The sequence below is a fragment of the Ammospiza caudacuta genome, chromosome 5 (assembly GCF_027887145.1).
Source record: "Ammospiza caudacuta isolate bAmmCau1 chromosome 5, bAmmCau1.pri, whole genome shotgun sequence".
NCBI classification, from domain to species: domain Eukaryota; kingdom Metazoa; phylum Chordata; class Aves; order Passeriformes; family Passerellidae; genus Ammospiza; species Ammospiza caudacuta.
In genome coordinates this window covers 24,647,770-24,667,532 of record NC_080597.1, presented here as the reverse complement: position 1 = coordinate 24,667,532, position 19,763 = coordinate 24,647,770, and the positions used below count along the sequence as shown (strand labels likewise).

The window sequence follows — 19,763 nt, the reverse complement described above, 5'->3', positions numbered from 1 at the left end:
AAGTTGTGTCCAGGGACTCGGTCCCCAGCTTGTTCCTGTGATTGGCCTTTAATTATAAACATGGGACCATGAGCCAATCAGGTGCATCCTATTGCATTCCACAGCAGCTGATAACAATTGTTTACATTCTCTTCTGAGGTCTCTGCCTTCCAGAAGACGCAGAAATCTGAAAGAAAGGATTTCTGTGAAAAAATGTCTGCGACATTCTGTTCCAGTTTTAATGGTTTTCTGTATCAGCCCTAGTAAAAAGGGCTCTATTAAAGCAGTTCAGAGATCTGTTCCTAGTTTTACAAACTCTCTATGGCCTTATATATTTGGAGACAGGAATAGTTTCTTAAGGTTTAAAATTAAGTTTAAAGTTACTAGTTCTCTGCCTTTCTGAGGATGAGAAGGATCTGATAGGGATTAAGATGGGTGTCAGTTACCCCCTTCTCTTTTTTCTTTTATTCTTGTTGTAAGTCCTTGTTAACAAATCAGGGACAGAGCACTTGATACGCTAGTGTTAGGAATACATTGATTAAAGATTGACATATCCAAGTGCTTGTCTGGTTTTTCCAGCTGTCAAGTAAAATTACACAACTTCCCTACAAATCTTACCTGACATAAGCACATCTTAAGTGTGTGTGTATTTTCAGGAAAAGACAGATGTGCTGGTTTGTGCTCTTGTAGCCACTTAAAGTGCTGAAATTACATTGGTACATTTCCCTGAGTGTGAATGCAGTGTGAGGCACACCTTCTGTTTCTCTTTATTGATGTAGGTTTTGGGGAGAGATGATTAACCAGTATGAAACATTCATTTGCTGGTATGGCAGCCTATGTCTTTGATGTTGTTCTAGTTTTGTTATATTCTTGTGATGGGGGAAACCCAAGCCTGAAACCAAACCCCCAAACATTAGCTCTATTCAAAGTAGTTAAACTGTAGATCTGAAGCATGTCCCTCTTACTGCTGCTTCTCTGTCGTCATGGTTTAAGCCCAGCTGGAAATTCTACCAGCCCCATTTGTGGGGCTTGCCCAACCCCATTTCTGTTTGCCTCACTCCAGTGGAATGTGGAGGAGAATCAAAGTAAAACTTGTATTTTGAGATAAAGGAAGTTTAATAATGGAAAATAAAGTAAAATACAATAATAATGGTAACTTATGATAACGATAATAAAAAGGGGAAAAAACTGTGATGTGCATTGCAGCTGTTCACCTCCCACTAACTGATGCCAGAGCTCCCTTCCTGAACCCCGACTGGCCTCCCTTTAGGGTACTTGCCCCAGTTTATTTACTGGGCCTGATGTTCTGTGGTGTGGAGTATCCCTTTGGTCCTTTTGGGTTGTCTGGCCCAGCTGTACTTCCTCCCAGTTTCTTTGCATGCCCTCTCGCTGGCCAAGTGTGGGACAAGGAAAAAAAATCCTTTACTTAGGATGAACACAACTTCACAAAAATCCAAAACATAAGTGTGTTTTCTGCACTATTATTAATCTGAATCCAAAACACAGCACTGTAACAGCTGCTGAGAAGAAATTAACTCTGTCTTAACTGAAAGCAGGACATCTGTGCAGGTATTTTGGGACTAGCTGTTTGCACCTAGCTGAATGATGGTGTAAGTAGTTTCAGATTCAGTCAAGAAGTTCCTAACAAAGTAGTGGTAACAGCAGCACTGAGCACCTTTCATTATTTCTATTAACATGTCATTTTTGTTTGTAGAATGAAATGTGTCTTGCCACACAACAGCTTTCGAAGCAACTCCTTGCCTATGAAAAGCAGGTATGTTCAGCACGTGACTTTGATTTTTTTTTCTGCCTCAGCACTTGTGAAGAAATCTGTAAACTGTAAACCAGCACTTTTCTGGAAGTGCTCAGGGCATTTGCTTTACTTGGTATCATGTGAAGGCAGTTGTGAATTTCCTCAGGATGTTCAAGGGAGTTGGGTCATTTCTGAGAATCTTAAGAAAAGAACCAGATTAGAAAAAACCCAAAAGGATACAAAATCCGAGTTAATAAATTTATGAAGATACAAGTCATTTTGTTCCAGTCCTATGAGTTTAAAATGAGTATAATAAGAATTAAGTGTTGTGCAAAATTAATTCATTTAACACAAGAAGAGCAGAGTAAAATTATGTATATTAATGAGCTTCTGTTTTTACATTTATTTTTAGTATTTGTTGCATTTTGTAGAAATATTCATTAGATTTGCAGTAAAACAAGCGTTGCATTTTATATTCGTCTTTAAATAAAGTTATCGACCAAATGTGTTTTTCTATTTCCAGCATTTTGCCTTAGGTAAAGGAGATGAAGAAGTGATATCCACCCTCCATTATTTTTCAAAAGTTGTGGATGAGGTAATTTGAATTGCTGATATTCTCTTTTTACAATACAGAATATTAGTGGTTTTTCTTTGGGTCTCTCCTTTTGATTCAGAGCCTTCCCACTGAAGGCTAGATTTAGAGTAGTTTAATTTTGGGTAAAGATATTTGAAACCACCCTTCCATAATGGTTAGAGCTGTTTCTGTGGCTTCCTCCCATATTCTATCCTCAGAACAAGGCTGAATTTCCGAGGGGAACTTAGAGAATAAAACAGGATGTGCCATCTAGGCTAGGGCTACCTTTTCTATAATTCCATATTAAAATGACACATTTCTAAGTTTTAAACACTGCAGTTTGAACCAAAACTTGCTAGATGTGGATGCAGGGCAGCTGTGAATTGGTAAAGTTGCAATTTAGTTGCTATGAGATCATGCAGAATCCAGAGAAGTTTAGGGAAGGCTGCAGTACTGTGAGGTGAAGACAGTGAATCTGTGTGCACTGAATACTCCCATGCCCTGGAGGTTTTTGCTAAGTACTGGAAGTGTTTGTAAATGCTTTTGTTAGACCTGCCCATGTGACATTTCAGTATGGCCTTGGTATCTAGGTCCTTCTTGCTTAGGTTTCGTCAAATCACTCTCTCTGCTTTGAGCAGTGCTGTGCCATCAGAAAAGTCTGTTCTTGTTGGTCTACTTCCAACTTTGATTAAGAAAGCAAAAGGCTGTACTGAGGTCTGCTGTTTGGGAGAGGAGAGAAGGTTGTGGGACAAAAAGTAAGTTAAAAATTTTAGAGCCCATGAATAACTCTGAGGATATATTGAGAGGAATCCTAAAGGTTTACTTTTTTCTTAGGCTTTTCTTTTTGCATGTGTGTTCTCAGGATGCTTGAAAGTAGCATTTGTTATCACAAGTCTTGCAATTGCTTATGTGCCTACAAATAGATCAAAACAAGAAGTTTATCCTTCTCAGGTTCAAGAGAACGGTGCCATTTGAGGGCAGAAAGCTGAAAGTTGCTGCTCAGTTCTGTCACTCACATTTTCCCTCATGAGAACATGCTCCATTCCTTGGCCTCCTTTTCTGTGTGTTAGCTTCCCCTTGTGCCTGTTTTAGTTGTCTGTTCTATCAGCATTGAATTGTATTGTCTCATGGGAGATCCTCAGTTCACCCTTACCTGCATGAGGCTGCCTGGAGGTATCCAGGACACTGAGCAAACAGGCAGGATATCACCGCAAGGTGTTGCACCCTCCTGGTGCTCTAGCAGTCTGACTGATAGCTGTCCTACCTGCTCCCATCTCATATTCCTACCAGGCCAGTGTTGACATGAGAGCCTTGCCTGCCTTCATCCTAAATGGTGCCACGTGGGTGCTTTAAAACAGCTGTTTGCTGAAGTTTAGAAACACAAAAACAACAATGGGCAACTGCTGTCAAGGTAAAATACTTGAATGGGATCTTGCGTTGCAGTTGCCCCCTGTTGTGATTGTGTCCTGGTTAGTCCTTGTTCATGGAAAGACGCTGTAGTTGTGGTGGTGGGACTGTAACTCCATGGCATTGAGACTTAACTAAAACAGGTTAATAAAGGATAATTACAGTTTAAATCATGTTGGGTTAAGCATTAGAATTAATGGTCAAGTGAATTGCCCTAATCCGTCATGTGGGAACTGAGAAGTTCTTGGATCCTTGAGAAATACCAGGCAGGAATGAAACATTTAGGGAGAGCATCCCCATCTGTCTTAGATATCATGAGAAGTGTATTTCAAGTATTGAAGTACATTATATCCACTGGACACAAATGGCAGGTGTGTTTTGATGTTCTCTGTGGTTTGGGTTTTTTATGTACATTGTGTCTCAGAACAATTCTCTGTTTCAGCTCAATATTCTTCATTCTGAACTGGCAAAACAGCTTGCAGATACAATGGTTCTCCCAATAATACAATTTCGAGAAAAAGATCTCACAGGTAAATTTTATTCTAAGTTTCAATTTTCCTTATATGCTCCTTCTTGTTTATTTCATCACAAACTGAGACATAATCTTTTACTCAGACAAAAGCAGTTCAAGTTCAAGTTTTATGTGCCATATGGTGCAAGTTTAAAAATACACAGCTTTATTCTTTGTTGGGTCACTGTGTTTTTATACTAATGTAATTTCACTGAAGTCACTGATGTTGTAATTGCCAGAAGGGAAATTTAGCAGTGAATTGGGCTTGCAAACAGTATTTATTCCACTTCAGAAGTTTGGGGCTGTTTGACAAGCACAAGCAAGAATGTTGTTTTAACTTCAGAGAATAGTATATTCCCTCCTTTTTAAGGAATCAGTCCTCTTTAAATTTTTGCCATGCAAGGGTAATTCCATGCAAGTTACCTGATTTCACAAATTTGGGATTTCATTACTTAAACAGCAAGGCAGTAACACAAACATTTTATGTAATTACAGAAGAAAAAAACTCATATGCAAGGTCAAGGGCAGTCTTACTTATGCAACAGAAATCTGACTTTTTGCAGCAGCATTTCTTTTCTTCTCTTCTTTTCTTTCTTCTCTTCTTTTCTTTCTTCCCCCCTCTTCTTCCTTCCCACTACTTATTTCACTTTTTGCAGTCCCACTTATGTCCTTCTTGTAGACATCATTTTGGTGTGAGACAAAATGACTACAGCAAAACATTGCCTGGTTTAAGTTCGTTATAGGATCTGATTGGAAATTGTGAGGACATCTAGGTGTCTATGTTAACAATATGTTGTTTATCATATACTGTCAAATATAAAGGAGAATTTGGATGGTAAGATGTTGATGGGATAAACATTTCCTCACCTCTTTCATGTGGCCTCAGAGATTCTTTTTCCATATTTATGGTTTCTTCCCTCTTGTTCATTAAAAAAGATATGAAAACACATAAACACATATGAAGCCTGCAACCACAGCTTCAGCTGCTGCATGACAAAAACCAAAAGTTTCTTCAACTTCCTTGGATGTCAATTTTTTTTTTAAATTCTATCCACTTTTTCAGTTTGTAGAACAGCATTTTTGGTAGAGACCTGGCCGCATTGGAATTTCATAGAGGGATTAAACAAGGAAGCCAGAAAGAATAACTGTGTTATTGTTTTTACTTTTCATCTTGTTAAATCTATATTGAATATTGTAGAAACCTCTAAATACAAGTTAGTTACAAATGGAAAAATCTTCTGTCTTTTCTTCATCTGAGTCATAATGAAGCATTCTGGGGGAAAAAAAAAGGTGGAGTGAAACGGATTAATGAGTAGGATGTTAAAAATAATCAGAGACCATGATGACATCCTACAATTTCCCCTTGGTATTTTCACAGTTGCATAATGTCTGTTCTTGTAAATGTGCTTTCTTTGTAGCTTTTTGAGAGAGTTTTTGCCAGTTGCAGAATATGTTGGTGAGGATACTAAGAGTAGCTTGTGCCTGACACTTGTGAAGTTACATTGTCTGTTCAGTCTGTCTTCTCTCTACCTGTATCAGAATCTCATGGCCAGTATTTGTAATGCAAGCATCATTACACCAGCAGTCAGGTGTGTTGTATACAGATTTATTTTCACAGAGCAGCTTAGCAAAAATGTTCCACACTGAGGGAGATTCATGTACAGGAAAAAGGCTTTACTTGATACATCCGTGTGTCTTAAATTTCCAGTATCACATAAGCACTGTCAGGTTGTTCAGAACTGCTGATCTTGCATGATAGTGGTGGGCCTTTAGTCAGAATAAACATACTGAAATGGTGCTTTTTTGGACAAATGACACTGGCAGATAAGGCATCTTTCTTGGAGTGACAACTTACTCAATAAAATAAACTCACTCCACCCCTAATTATTCATTCCTCTAGCAGCTGATCTGGTTTAGCATTTTCAAGACAGGCACAATGTATACGTCTCTGCTGTGGAAGGGCTGGAGTGACTTGGACAGTAAATATGGCATAAATGGTCTAAGTTGTACAAAGTGTTCACAGCTGGTTTTACTTTGAATATTTGATTTCTCTTTTCCAGAAGTAAGCACACTGAAGGATCTCTTTGGCCTTGCTAGCAATGGTATGTGTCGCTGTTTTGTTTCTATTCATGTGCAGCTGCTAGAGCAAAGAAGACATGTTGAATCCGTGCACATACACATATCACATTTTTAAAAAAAAATAATATTCCTTGTCTACAGAACATGACGTGTCCATGGCAAAATATAGCAGGTTACCGAAAAGGAAAGAAAATGAAAAGGTAACAAATGTGAAAGGGAAAATAGAATGTTTTCATCAGCCATTCTGTCTGCATCCTTGTTCATTGTGAACTTCGGAGAGTTCATTGCTTAAATTCACAGTAGCTCAAGAATACTTGTGATTTTGTTTCCAGGCAGACACAAAGCTTTTAAACATCAACTCAGCACTCATACCTGTTTTCTCCAAGTTAGGCAAGTGGTGAAATATTGTGCTCAACTAGAGCCTTTCAGATCCATGGGAGCTTTTCAGATAGAAGCAATCCAAGTGACTATAAATAGCTTTGTATAGGCCTAGAGTTGTACAGCTGAGGTGGTGATGCAGTATCACTGAGCACAATTCATTGTGAACTGCTATGAAGCCTTGTGTCTGCTGTTCCTAAAGCATTGCATTTCTTTGCATGTACCTTCCTGTTTAATTACTCTGTATGGCCTGTCATTCCACTCAACAGTGCACATAACTCTCTTGGTAGGACTGTTCTACATTCCTCCTTCTTTGCCCCCTGGACTGCTATTCTAAAATACATCCCTTTGTCAAAAAGTGTATGGCTGGCCCTGTCCTGAGAGTGAATCTGTTCTACAGGATGGTTCTTGAAAGAAAATGCCTTACAGAGCACAATGTGATATAGCATACTGTTAATTACTGACCTCTGAATTCTGCACTTGCAGACTTATGTTGTGATCTCAGCTGCAAATAAATTTCTTGCACAGAGATCTGATCCAGATTTTTAGTGGCAGTAGTTACATAGTTTGTAGTCACAGGGGCTCCCCAAATGCTTTAGTTTCATGACAGATAAAGGCTTGAAGTACTTGCTTTGAGTTTTTGATTTGCTTTCTTTGTTTCTCATACTTCATTTTAACCTGGAGAAGTTCTGTAAAGACAGTGATTTAAAAATAACTTGAAGATGATCAGTAAATGCATCCATATACACAGTAACACTTTGTCAACCTCTTCATAATTTTTTGTTCAGCTTAAGGCAGAAGTTGCAAAAGAAGTGGCAAATGCAAGAAGAAAGCAGCACCTTTCATCCTTGCAATATTACTGTGCCCTGAATGCTCTGCAGTACAGGAAGAGGGTGGCTATGATGGAACCTATGCTAGGATATACACGAGGACAGGTATTGACAGCAAAGTGTCTGTATCACTTAGACATGTTCCTGGGAAAGGTGAAGCATTGTCGTTCTGGATTTATTTTGAGACCTGACAAATTATAACAAGGGTGGTGGGGAAACAATTTGCATTCAGCTTGCCTAGATTCTATCAGCAGATTTTGTTTGTGGCAGATAGTTGAATGTTTAGATATTCAGGAAAGACACTAATGAAAAGAAAATCCAATACACTTCTATGCAAAATCAGCCTAGGGTTAGTCTTTTCACAGCTGAGCTAAATGCAGTAGCATTTACTTCCACTGTTTACCCAGTCTGCACAAACTCTCCTATGTAGCAGTTCCCTTCCTGGCACATAATGTTCAGCATACTAATGAGGAGTGTGCATGATGAGGAACAGAGCATGCTCTGGAGAGCTGGAAGGACAGAATAGTAGAGAGGATTGAGCATAAGGCTGGCAAATCCTTTTTCTAGTTTTTATTCTAACAGCAATTTGATAGAGCATTTCTCAACTCTGACAGTCTGACCCTCCAGAATATCGGGGATCAGCAAACCAGTATTATCACAGCACTTGATTCTCACTATCACCCATTTTAAGGGTCTTTGATTTTGATGAAAGAAAGTGTTTGGAAAATGAGAACTGGGCTATGAAAAGAGGAAAAATGGATGTGGTGCTCTGTTTGAGATTGTAGTGTGGATCATCATAATCTACATCATCCTGTGTTTTGCAGCCCATGTGCCTCATTTAAAATAGGTAGTGAATGAGGATTCAGTCACATTCCCCACCACAGGAGATCACACTGCTTCTCTGCTGTAGCTATCCTAAGTGAAAGAACTGCATTGATTTCCTTTACTGGAAACCAAACAGAACTTTCCCCATACTTCATCTGGCAAAACTGCTTTATCTCAGTGCTTTATATGGGGAAGTCTCAGGTTGTCATGGGAATGACTGAATAACCAGAAGCCAGTTGATGCTTAAATTTTGTGAACTGCCTTTCAGTACAAATATGTATTTTCTTAGTTAATTACTCAAACATATGTCTCCAGTTTCACATTTCCAACAAATGAGTAGGTCAAATGGAAATTTTGGAAGAAACAGTGGCTAATAGAGGGTTCATTTTGACTGAAAACTGGCCATCCAGCATTTATCATCAGTGGATTTTAGAGTTCTTTCCTCTTGAAGCAGGCTTCAGAAATAGAATAGGTAAATCATTCTTTAGGAGGCCATTCTTCCTCTCCTTTGTAAAGGGAGGCTGTGGTCTATAACATTTGCTTTTACATCTCTTCCCAGAGTAGATCACTGATTTTTATGTGTTTATCCTGATTAATTGCACACACATGCTATCTGTATCCATGTTTCCTGCAGTTGCCAGTAGGCTCTAATGATGACTGATAGTACAAGGTCAAGTCTACACCAAGTGCTTTGCTTTATTGTGTGCCTGCTGATCAAAACCAGCTAAGAGAATTAATCTTCTGTCACATCATGTGCACTTCGGCCCTAGTAGCTTATTTTTTTAGCTCCTTCAGTAGAAGAAAACCAATGGTAGAACTGTAGTTGATACAACCAATTGCTCTGGAGGCTTCTGCAAGCATAGCTGCACTTTCCTGACTGACTTTATTACAGCACTTTGAAGACTTTCATCGTGGAGTTGGTAGTTCAGGTTGGACTGCAAAATCTAATGGATGATTTCCCTTCAATAGGGTGGCATTGCACACGGCAGTTCCTAACACCACGAGCCCCAGCCCTGCCCAGTACTAGTGTGGGAGAAGCTACCTGTTCCCTTATTTGAGTCATTTAACAAGTTCTTTGGAAACGTACTTGTCAGCAGCCAGCAGCTTATCTGTGTGTGAAAGGTTGTAGAGTTGCAAAAGTGGGAAGTAGCAAGAAAGGCAGTGCAGCTGTTTTGCCCATGTGTTTGATCACCCGCCAGAAGTTCAGTCATAATGGGAGCACTGTTAACACTCCCACAGTCTGCTCCTTGTCTGCCAAAGCCAAGAGAACCTTCAATGCCCTTTTTCTTGGTATTTTTCAGATCAACTTCTTTAAGAAAGGAGCAGAGATGTTTTCCAAAAGGATGGACAGCTTTTTGTCATCTGTTTCAGACATGGTTCAGAGGTAACCTAGTGCTTTTGTTTGCTTTTGTCATTCTACTGGAGTCCGAGCTGTAGCGCTCTAACCTTCGGCACATACGAGAGAGTGCCTCTTTTTCTTTCTAATGAGATTCCTTCTATGCTTATGTGGCATTGTTGGGCATATTTTGTTGAAGTAACAGGTAGAAAGGAAATGTTTGTACATGGAAAAGAAAATGCTGTCTGTACACTGAAGAGAGTATTTTTACAGTATAGTCAGAAACTATATACTGTAAAGTGTTCACATGCTTCCTTACATCCCTGTGTCTTGTCATGAACAGATAAGCATGGAATTTGGGCTAGAAACGGGTTAACAGTATTAATAAAATAACTTAAGGTGCTCTCTGAATTATAGGTATTTATATTTACTGGGTATTCTGTAATAATACAGCAACAATAACTCATTAACCTCTCAAATTTAGGACCTAAAGTGTTTGACAGTGTAGCTACACAAGGCAAACAAAACTCCTCACCGTAGGGAACATATTCATTGCATCCAGTGTAGGCTGTATTAGTCCAGTGAGTTCAACCTACTTTGACTAAGTTGTAAATTTCAGTAAACTGCTTTTGCAGTCCTGATTTTGTGATCCTTTTTCTTACACCTCCCTCCACATCTTCTACTTGTAGTGAAGTGTTTAATTATAATTAAGTCCCTGTAAATGCAAACTTTACACTTGAACTGTAATTGTAATAGCAAGAATATTCTTCATGGAATGATAAAATGTTAAGGGGTTGGAATGGACCATAAAGATAATATAGTCCCAACTGAGTCCTTGACTTAATCCTTCATTCCTTTCATACCGAGCTGTAGCCAAATCATTATTTATTCTCACTCTGGTCGCACTTTAAATAATCATATTTGTTAATTTGAAAACCATGCTACAAACAAGTTCTCTGTACAGTGGATTATTTCACTAAATGATTCTTTACTTTTTGTACTTATATAATTATATAATCTTGGCACACTCACTTGTGAAATAAATCCCTCTACACAACATTTGTACTGACTGGAGGACAGATTTTAAATGCCATTGAAATTGTGAGTTTTGTTTAAAAAGTGTAGGGCATCTTACTTCTGTCTTACAGGCACAGGGAGGATCTTGCTCTTGGATACTCACCGTAGAATAAGCCCTTGTTTTCCACAGTCAGATGAGTTTGAGTTCTGGACAATGTACAGTAGTAAATGGAAACAAAAATAGGCTGCTCAGTTATTTTCCTGAGTCTGGTTTTTGTGTTTAGAGTCTGTAACACAGTAAAGCTTGAAAGTACAGCTCAAATTTAACTAGTAAAAGAGTGTGATGTCTGTGGAAAAACCAAAAGAGAAGCTTGTAAAATTCTGAATGGCACTGTGCTGCACAGAATTACTGACAGAGGATGGAGTTTCATGACTTCAGTTTGCACAGCCACAGAAAACTGTGCTGCCCACTCCTCTCCTTCCTTAGTGCCGGGGATCACAAGGCCTCAGTGAGTCAGATCTGCTTGCTAGTCAAGCTAAAAGCTTTTCACTTGTCATATTTGTTCTTTTGGAACAACAAGCTGATGTGACCCATTGTACAGCTACAGAATTTCAGTGGTATTTAAAAGCATTTTCATTTATACAGTGAATATTGTTAATGGTGTAAAAACACAGGAGATATCTATGCTAAGACATTCTCAGTGACCACTTGGCCTAATTGCCACAAATGCATATAACTTCAGAATTGTCAGCACTTTTCTTCCTGCCTTGGAGATGGGAGAAGCACATCTTAGAAAGAGGAATATAGCCTCAGAAACCATGAAGGTGTCAGGGACGTTTTGTCAAAAGCATTTTGTGGTGCAACAAAAATGACAGATCAAAAGATTCATTGAAATAACACTGAGGTAAAAACTGACAGCATAGTTCCATTGTATTTAAAAATGGAATTTAAATAATTCTTATTCTGACATTCAGTGATGGAGTGAAAAGGCATTAGTTTGCAAAATATGGTCGAACTTAATTCAGATCTGATGTTTTCTGCATCACACCAAAGCAGAACGCAGTATTATAAACAAAGAATTAAAGCTAAAGGGAGACTTGAGCTCTAGGTCTTTTTACTGTATTGTTCTGAATTAATGAAATTCCATTACCAGTTAATAGGTGGTGTCAAGGCAGGAATTCCTGTGTGTTACAGCCTTGGAGGCATTAGACAGTTCTAAGAAAGCCAAGAGATCCTCTAGTACAGCCTGCTTTGAACTATGCTGTTATAGTAGGGCAATGTCTGTATGTGTCCAGCAGTGTAAATTCATAGAAGCATTACTTTTAGAAGCTGTCTCTCAAAAAATAAACTTTACTCTTTTTTCTCAACATGTCTCAACAGTTCTCACATGCTCATTTCAGTATCACAGAACAGTATTTCCTATAAAGTCTATTTGAAAAATAAATTTCATCTTTGCACTACCCTCCAAGGTAATCTCAGATGGAATTTTTGTTCATTTTGGCTTACAGATGTTACCTGTATCCTGGTATAAATGGCTAATGATGGTTTGCGTTTCTTTTTGTGTTGTTGTTGGTTTTTTCCCAGCATACAAGGAGAGCTGGATGCCGAAGCTGAAAAAATGAGAATATCCCAGCAGGACTTAATTGCAGTTAATGAATCTGTTTACACCCCAGATTCTGATGTAATTTCACCTGCTATCAATAGAAATCTCATCCAGAAGGCTGGCTACCTTAATCTTAGAAAGTAAGAAGATTGTTGTTATCTGTTGATTTGTTTAGTGGCTACATTTTTTGGGGGAGGGTCATAAGGACTTGTCAGGTATTGATGTTTGAGGGTCCTAAATCAGTTTGGTAGCTCTACTTTTCATCCTCTGAGTACACCTGTCATCTTTGGAAATGTATTTTTGAAGCTTTAACCTAATTAGAGACATTTGAGACTGTTTTTCTGAAAACAGAATTTTGCTTCTGATTGAATGTACCTATAGGAAAAATTTCCTGCATTCAAGTGGCTAAAAATTAGAAGCTAATGAGACTGGGTTCACGTTGTTTCCAAATCTTAAAGGAGACGTGGTGTTTACAAAAGCAGCTATATTTTGTAGTTAACATGTGTTTTCATGAATGACCTTTTTTACATAAATAAAAGCTTTATGGACAGTGCAAGTTTGTAACTTTGAATGTGTATCATATGTAGAATTACCTCTGCAGATTTTACATATAAAATTTTCCATAAACTTCCACAGAAGTTAGGTATACTGGTGGCATGTAATAACCCTATTTCTGTGATTGATTAAATATCAGTTTATTATTTTGTTTATCTAGTAATTTTTTTCTTTGTGAGTATACATCTGATAATTTCTCTTAGTAGTCCAAAAGCTGGATTACACTATAATAGGACTCTACAGCTAAGCAAGAGATGGACTCTGAGATAGTACTGCAGCAGATACTTTTTTATATTATGATTTTGTGCTGAAACTGCTCATAGTATTTCATGTCAGTTACTCAATACTCTTTTATTCCTTAGCTAGAAGATAAGAATTTTAACTTGGATGTTTGGAATTAACTTAATTTTTCAGCTTTCATTACAGATTAGTTTCTGCTAGAAACAGGTGCTGCTTTTTCTTCTTAAAAGAGACCATTAAAAAAACGCCCGGGTGAACATGAAGTTCTGATTAGTATCAGGATGTGTTTGCAGTTTCATACCTGTTACTTCTAAACAGTAATGAGTCTTTATCACTGTATCTTCTCATCAGTAAAACAGGTCTGGTGACTACAACTTGGGAAAGACTCTATTTCTTCACTCAAGGTGGCAACTTGATGTGTCAGCCAAGGGGAGCAGTAGCTGGAGGATTGATTCAGGACCTGGATAACTGCTCTGTTATGGCTGTGGACTGTGAAGACAGAAGATACTGCTTTCAGATCACTACTCCTACAGGCAAAGTGTATGAGAAAGGTTTTGTTTGAGGACAGCTAGTCACACCTACCCCTTCAGATGCTCTTTCCTGTAAAACTTGCTTGGTGTAGTAGTAAGCTTTTCTGGGTTTTCAGAAGGATGTTTCCAAATTAAAAGCTTATTCCTTCCAATCCTCCCCCACAAATGCCTGAATGGAACATGTGGTGTCTTTTAGCTGCAGCTTTTTCACGATTCTTGTTCCTTTGGCAGTTAATAGATATAAAGCTTGGTATATTACTGTAAGCACTGCAGTCAAACAGTCCTGGTGTCCACTGTTAGCACTTATACACTGTGTTTGTATTTTAGGGGTATAACCCTTCAAGCAGAAAGCAAGAAAGAATATGAGGAGGTAAAAATATTTTCTTAATGTTATTATTCTTGCATATAAGTGAGCTTGAAGACTTCAATTTCATTTTCCCTTTCAGTGGATATGTGCCATCAACAATATCTCCAGACAGATCTATCTCACTGACAATCCAGAGGTGGGAGCTTGTTTTGATCTTTCAATCCATTCCTTCAACTTGCTCTCCCATTACTCAACATGGTAAGGTAAACTGCATGTCTAAAAAAACTGTTCTGTCTTGTTTTCATAGGCAGCTGCAATAAAATTAAATCAGACAGCCCTGCAAGCAGTGACTCCCATTACCAGCTTGGGAAAAAAACATGAAGTTCAGCACCTCAGGTAATGTTCTCCCTTGTGTGGAGCAGGGACCATGTGCAGTTGTATTGATCCTGGGGCTGAGGGATCTTAAGATGTTGGGATTGTCACTGAGAAGTGTAGACACAAGTCCAGGTCTCTTCTGGTAATGCAGCTGTGAATATGGACAGGGCAGGGAGACACATGGTCACCTATTGCTGAAAGTCAGCCCACGCTCAGAGTTGATCTGTATTCGGGTTTAATATACCAATGTTTATTTTTGTCCTAAATAATGCTAGATTAAAAAAAGGATTTTATTGGAGTCCTCAGTAATAGGTAAATAGGAAAATATCTTACATATCTGCAGAGTGGTTCAGTCCCTCTTTGGACTTTTGAATATCCTTATCTCTCTTCCAGAGCAAAGGTAGGATGTCACTGATGGATAGAAATATAATTTTTTTTTTTACATTTGCACTTCAGCCAGACTGTAAAGAATATGGAAAATTATGAAGTAATTCCCAGTGGATCAGCTGGCATTCAAGATTCCACACAACTCATTGCTCCTGGAACACCAATTCAATTTGATATCGTACTGCCTGCTATGGAATTTCTGGACCAGAACAGAGGTGGCAGGTATGGCCAGAGACAGTGATCCATCACTGTAACAGTATGATTTCAGGCAAGATGAAGTATTGCAGCATCTGTTAGTAGTGATGACCAGAATCTGTAATTCAAGTTTTCTTATTTCACAGGCATGCAAACCCATTTGGGGAATCTGAAGACAGCAGCAAAGATGAGGAGGAAGGTCAGTGCTTCTTGATCCAGATAAAGTCAGTCATGATTTTAGCTATCCAGTGTCTCTTAAGAAAAGCACCTGACATCATGGAGCAGAAGTAACAGATCCATAGTAAAGTGACCTTCCTGTACCAGCTTGTGTAGGGCTTGGCCCTGGCTGTTCTCCTCTGTGCCTGGAACCCATGGCCCTGTCAGAAAAGTGCTCTCAGAACCAAAGCAGTACCTACTGCTCTGAACATTCACCCTGCTTTCCCTTGCTCACCATCGGCCATAAAGGGAGCCTGATCAAGTGTGATGGCTTTGCTGCATAATGGCTGCAAATAGTTGTCATTAAATCTTCTAGTGACAGTCAAGGAGCAAGGAAGGATTTGGTGAAAACCTTACTGTGCCCAACTGCATGGAAGGTCAGAAGGACATAGAAGAAAGGGAAGAATGTATGAGGCTTAATGGAAGCCAAGGCTTATGCCCAATCATAAATTCATCATAGTTTATGTGCACCCAATAGCAAAATAGGCAAGGGAATTTTACTAGCATATGATCAAATGAAGCATAAAGGACCAGTCACACTTTTAAAAACTTCCTTCCCCACCTCCACACTGCTGCCTGTTCACACAGTTTGAAACTGGGTCAGGGCACTGTGTGACTCATGGCAGAAAGCCACTGCTCATGATGGCCACCAACCACAGGCTTACTGTTGAATTTCTAAAGTGAATAAAATAATTCCATCGATTCTTTGAGCTACTGGGAAATTGAAATAGCATAGTGAAGGAAGTCGTGGCTTTTCTTTTGCAGATTCCCTGCTGCAGCAGATGTTCGTGGTTCGGTTTTTAGGGTCCATGGCTGTTCAGTCCGATGAGACATGCGAGGTGATTTATGAAGCCATGAGACAAGTGCTGGCTGCTCGGGCCATTCACAACATCTTCCGCATGACTGAATCCCACCTCATGGTCACCAGCAAGAACCTGAGGTATTGTAAAAGCTTTAACTTGTCAATGTTCTGTTCTCTTCATACAATTTGTAATTTATTATGTATTGTTGGTTTTGTTTTTCTAAGACACACAACCTTTGAGGAAGCAAGATCCCAAGAGTCACTTTACCTAGAAAGAAATGCTTCTTTTCTTATTCTGTGGTACCTAGAAATGATCCTCCAGACCAAATTGTAAGAATGTCCTATCAAAATCTAAGGGACAGTCTTATCGTGGGGGGCTGTAAGATCCTGCAAAGATACAAAAAAAGAGATGCAAAACTATGATTGTTTTAATGCAAAAATCTTTCCTAATAATGTCCTTTGACAGTAGTGTCACTGTAGAATATGCTGATGTCAGACATTCCCTTTCAGTGAGGTATGTTTATGTCCCTCTGCATTTATGTTGGTTCAGGCACTCAGGATCCTTTCCAAGTGACTAAGAAAGGTGCTATGTATAATAACAACATCACATCTATCTATATAGATGTGATGTTATTATTTGCTGTATATTTTTGCTGTACCTGTCACACAGCTGGGAGTCAAAGCCTAGTTTCGAATCTTGCCAGTCAAAGCTAAAGCACCTGATTCTATGCACGTTTCCTCATCTGTAAAACTGCTGGAGTTACTGCTTTTGTATTATAAAGGCCCTTGAAATTACCAGGAATCGCTCTAAAATAGTTTTCTTTTTTTCCCTACATGTAATTGCAGGTTAATAGACCCTCAAACCCAAGTTACACGAGCAAGTGTAAGTAACTTTTTCTATCACAGCAGTGACTACTCAGTTACATGAACCTGAGCTAACCTGCTAACTTGAGCTGAATAAAACAAATAAATAATTTATTTGACTTTTCCAGTTTGAACTCACCACTGTGACACAGTTTGCTGCCCATCAGGAGAACAGGAGACTGATTGGCTTTGTGATCCACCTCAGTGATACTCTGGGAGAAGAATCCATGAGTGCATATGTTTTTGAGAGCAACACAGAAGGGGAAAAGGTTTGTGTAACATTTAAGAAAATTCTTTATTTAGAAATAGGTCTGTGGCTTCTTGACTTACACATCTGGGAAACAGTGCTGTAGAAATGAGCAGCTCAGTTTCTGGTCAAGAAAACATGCGTTAACGTGCAAGCCTTTACTGGCTTATGTCTAAAAGGGACCAAATGGACAGATAATGAAGCAGCATGTATAAGGAGGAAAGGATGGGATTGCTAATCCCAGCATTAAGAGAGATGAGAAAATGCTGTCCATCAGCAGCACTAACAAAAGGAATGTCAGCTATGCTGAGACATGTACAGCTGTGAAGCTTTCACAGACAATGGTGTATGTGCTTACACCATTGACTGTTTGCTGCCTGCTGCAACAGAAATAAGGAGTGGGATGGAGAACTTTTGTCCCTACAAACACTTACATGCACAGTGTGGAAATAAAGTGTGGTGACTAAAACTGACAAAGATTTACCAGCCCCTGTGAGCTTTGAAGCTGAACCCAAGATAGTTTTCTTCACCAGTAGTTAGGATAGCAAATTGGTATTCCCCCTCTGCTTTTAGGCCTGGTTTTAAGACTAAGTCTGCACTGACAGTTGTGTGGTGTATTTTTAATCAAGGAACAAAAAGCCAAAACAGAACTGAATGGAACTTTACATGTATTTCTTCTTTGTAGATATGCTATGCCATTAGCTTGGGAAAAGAAATTATTGAGGCACAGAGGGTAAGTTTGTTTCATTCCCCACATGTGTATGATACATCTTGTTCTGGTTTTCACCTGCACTGTCCAGGTACCTCTGGTGTGCATAAGAAAAATGAACTGCTACTTCTCCTAAGGACAGTTTTGCAGGCATTATTTAACACAGCAAAAATAAACTGTTTGATTTCTCAGTAATGTGATTTCAGAGAAAATGTGCCACCCCAATCCAAGTTCAAAATGACACAAATCCAAATGTTCACATCTGAAAGAAAGCTGTGAGCGAAGTTTTCAAAAAACCAAACACACTCTTTGGGATGATGTGTAAATCACACACACTGCTGTTTCATTTTTAGAAACTTACATTCTTTCCTCACCTAGGCATGAAAATCAGTGTTTCTCCAATTAAAATGAATGGCAGAATTATCCTGTCCCTTGTAGATATATTTTATCTATATAGGTGTGATGTTATTATTTGCTGTATATTTTTGCTGCTAAGGTTTCAGAACCAGTTGGGGAATGAGCTTTTAGTCACAACCACTAAGCACATGTATAATAAATTCTTGAGACAGTTACTTTTTTCCTTGCTTTTCATTAACTAAAGCAAAATAAAGGCTCAAAATTAATTACCTTTTTTTTATTCTTAAATGCTCAAGCTGTACTTGAGTCTTTACGTACCCAAAAAGGTATTACTTGTGTTTCAAATCTTTATTCTAAAGCTTGTTAAAAATAGCCAAAGTTGCAAAAGCTTAGCAAGAAGTACTGGGAAATGTGTTCCTCAAAGGCTGCTGCAACTTGCTGACCTCTCTTCTTTTTCTTCAGGATCCAGAAGCATTAGCTCAGCTAATGAAGTCTGTGCCATTAACAAATGATGGAAAGTTCATGCTTCTGCATGACTTGTCAGAAGAGGATGGAACCATGCATGAAGGAGGGGAGGAATCAGAAGCATAAGCAGCTCCTGTCACTTCCTGCAGCCTTTGTGGGAGCAGAAAAGCAGGGAGTCTTTTTGCAAGAATCTCTGGTTTTCAGTCACCTGCACACACCTGAGGCCAGTTGCCCTTTCCTGCTGGAGAGCAGTGGTGTGTCTGCAGTGGAGTCCCTCTGGATTTACAGTGGAAGCACAGCAGGACTCGCATTTAGCATCTGTGAATGCATAGGGTGGAACTGTGTCTGGGGAGCTGACAGTCCTGAGCAGGAGGCTAGTGCTGCTGGTGGGCAGGAGAGCACAGCTGTCAGCAACTAAGGGTTAATGGCATTTCTTACATTTACAGGGCCAGCAGCCTCTCATTCCACTGAAATTTGTGTGAGCTGCCAGCTCCTCTGACAAATATCAGGCCTCAGATTTCCTACCACAGTCAATGTTCATAGTTTGTATGATCATGTGCATCTGATTGAAGGTTAAAAATGCACTATCTACTTTATTTCAGATGAAGTTATTTTTAGTCTAGTTTATGTTTAACAAGATTTACCTTTTGTGTTAGCCTATTTACAAAACTATTTGTTAAACACTAAATTTTTCCTATTAATATAATCTATTTTTATATTGCATCTAGAAAAAGCTTACAAAACAAATTTAAGTGCCTACTCTTACCTTCCAGGGGACTGTACTCTCACATTCTGTAATTACTAGACAAATTGTACTTCCTTGATTTATTATTCTAAGTACCACTGACATGCAAACGTCAGAAGCAGGCAGCTGTGTGCAGTTTTTCTGTGGTTAGGTTTCTTGCCACTTCTTACTATATGAAGAAGTAAGAATTCTTACGTAACATGCAACAGCTGAGTCTGACAGCAACCTTTAAGAAACTGAGCAATAAAATGTTAATTACAAGGTACTGAAAAGTCTCACAGTACATTCCTGAGATTAGATGCTAGAGAGATTTGGCTAATAAGTTTACATTTTTCCATCCTGAAAACATCAGCAACATCACTTTGCAAGAACAAACAAAATAGACAAAATAAAGAGCTGTTAGTGGGGGAGGGGGTGTAAGCTGTAGTATAGTTTATATTAATCAAGATAAGGTACCTAGAAAATACGCCTGAAAT

General features: G+C 38.8%; 1 protein-coding gene across 1 annotated transcript in view; it reads left to right on the top strand.

Moving 5' to 3' along the window:
* Positions 1 to 19,559, top strand: part of APPL2 (adaptor protein, phosphotyrosine interacting with PH domain and leucine zipper 2) — a 33,457-nt gene extending 13,898 nt beyond the window's left edge. The window contains exons 3-21 of the mRNA XM_058806007.1: positions 1,694 to 1,753; positions 2,256 to 2,327; positions 4,156 to 4,243; positions 6,285 to 6,326; positions 6,445 to 6,503; positions 7,470 to 7,616; positions 9,638 to 9,720; positions 12,275 to 12,433; positions 13,440 to 13,628; positions 13,946 to 13,988; positions 14,065 to 14,121; positions 14,233 to 14,321; positions 14,757 to 14,909; positions 15,029 to 15,081; positions 15,864 to 16,038; positions 16,747 to 16,783; positions 16,893 to 17,033; positions 17,697 to 17,744; positions 18,540 to 19,559. Of these exons, the coding sequence (XP_058661990.1) occupies positions 1,694 to 1,753; positions 2,256 to 2,327; positions 4,156 to 4,243; positions 6,285 to 6,326; positions 6,445 to 6,503; positions 7,470 to 7,616; positions 9,638 to 9,720; positions 12,275 to 12,433; positions 13,440 to 13,628; positions 13,946 to 13,988; positions 14,065 to 14,121; positions 14,233 to 14,321; positions 14,757 to 14,909; positions 15,029 to 15,081; positions 15,864 to 16,038; positions 16,747 to 16,783; positions 16,893 to 17,033; positions 17,697 to 17,744; positions 18,540 to 18,668 (1,824 nt within the window). The 3' untranslated portion in view covers positions 18,669 to 19,559. The remainder of the gene's footprint in view (positions 1 to 1,693; positions 1,754 to 2,255; positions 2,328 to 4,155; positions 4,244 to 6,284; positions 6,327 to 6,444; positions 6,504 to 7,469; positions 7,617 to 9,637; positions 9,721 to 12,274; positions 12,434 to 13,439; positions 13,629 to 13,945; positions 13,989 to 14,064; positions 14,122 to 14,232; positions 14,322 to 14,756; positions 14,910 to 15,028; positions 15,082 to 15,863; positions 16,039 to 16,746; positions 16,784 to 16,892; positions 17,034 to 17,696; positions 17,745 to 18,539) is intronic.
* Positions 19,560 to 19,763: the final 204 nt, after the last annotated feature.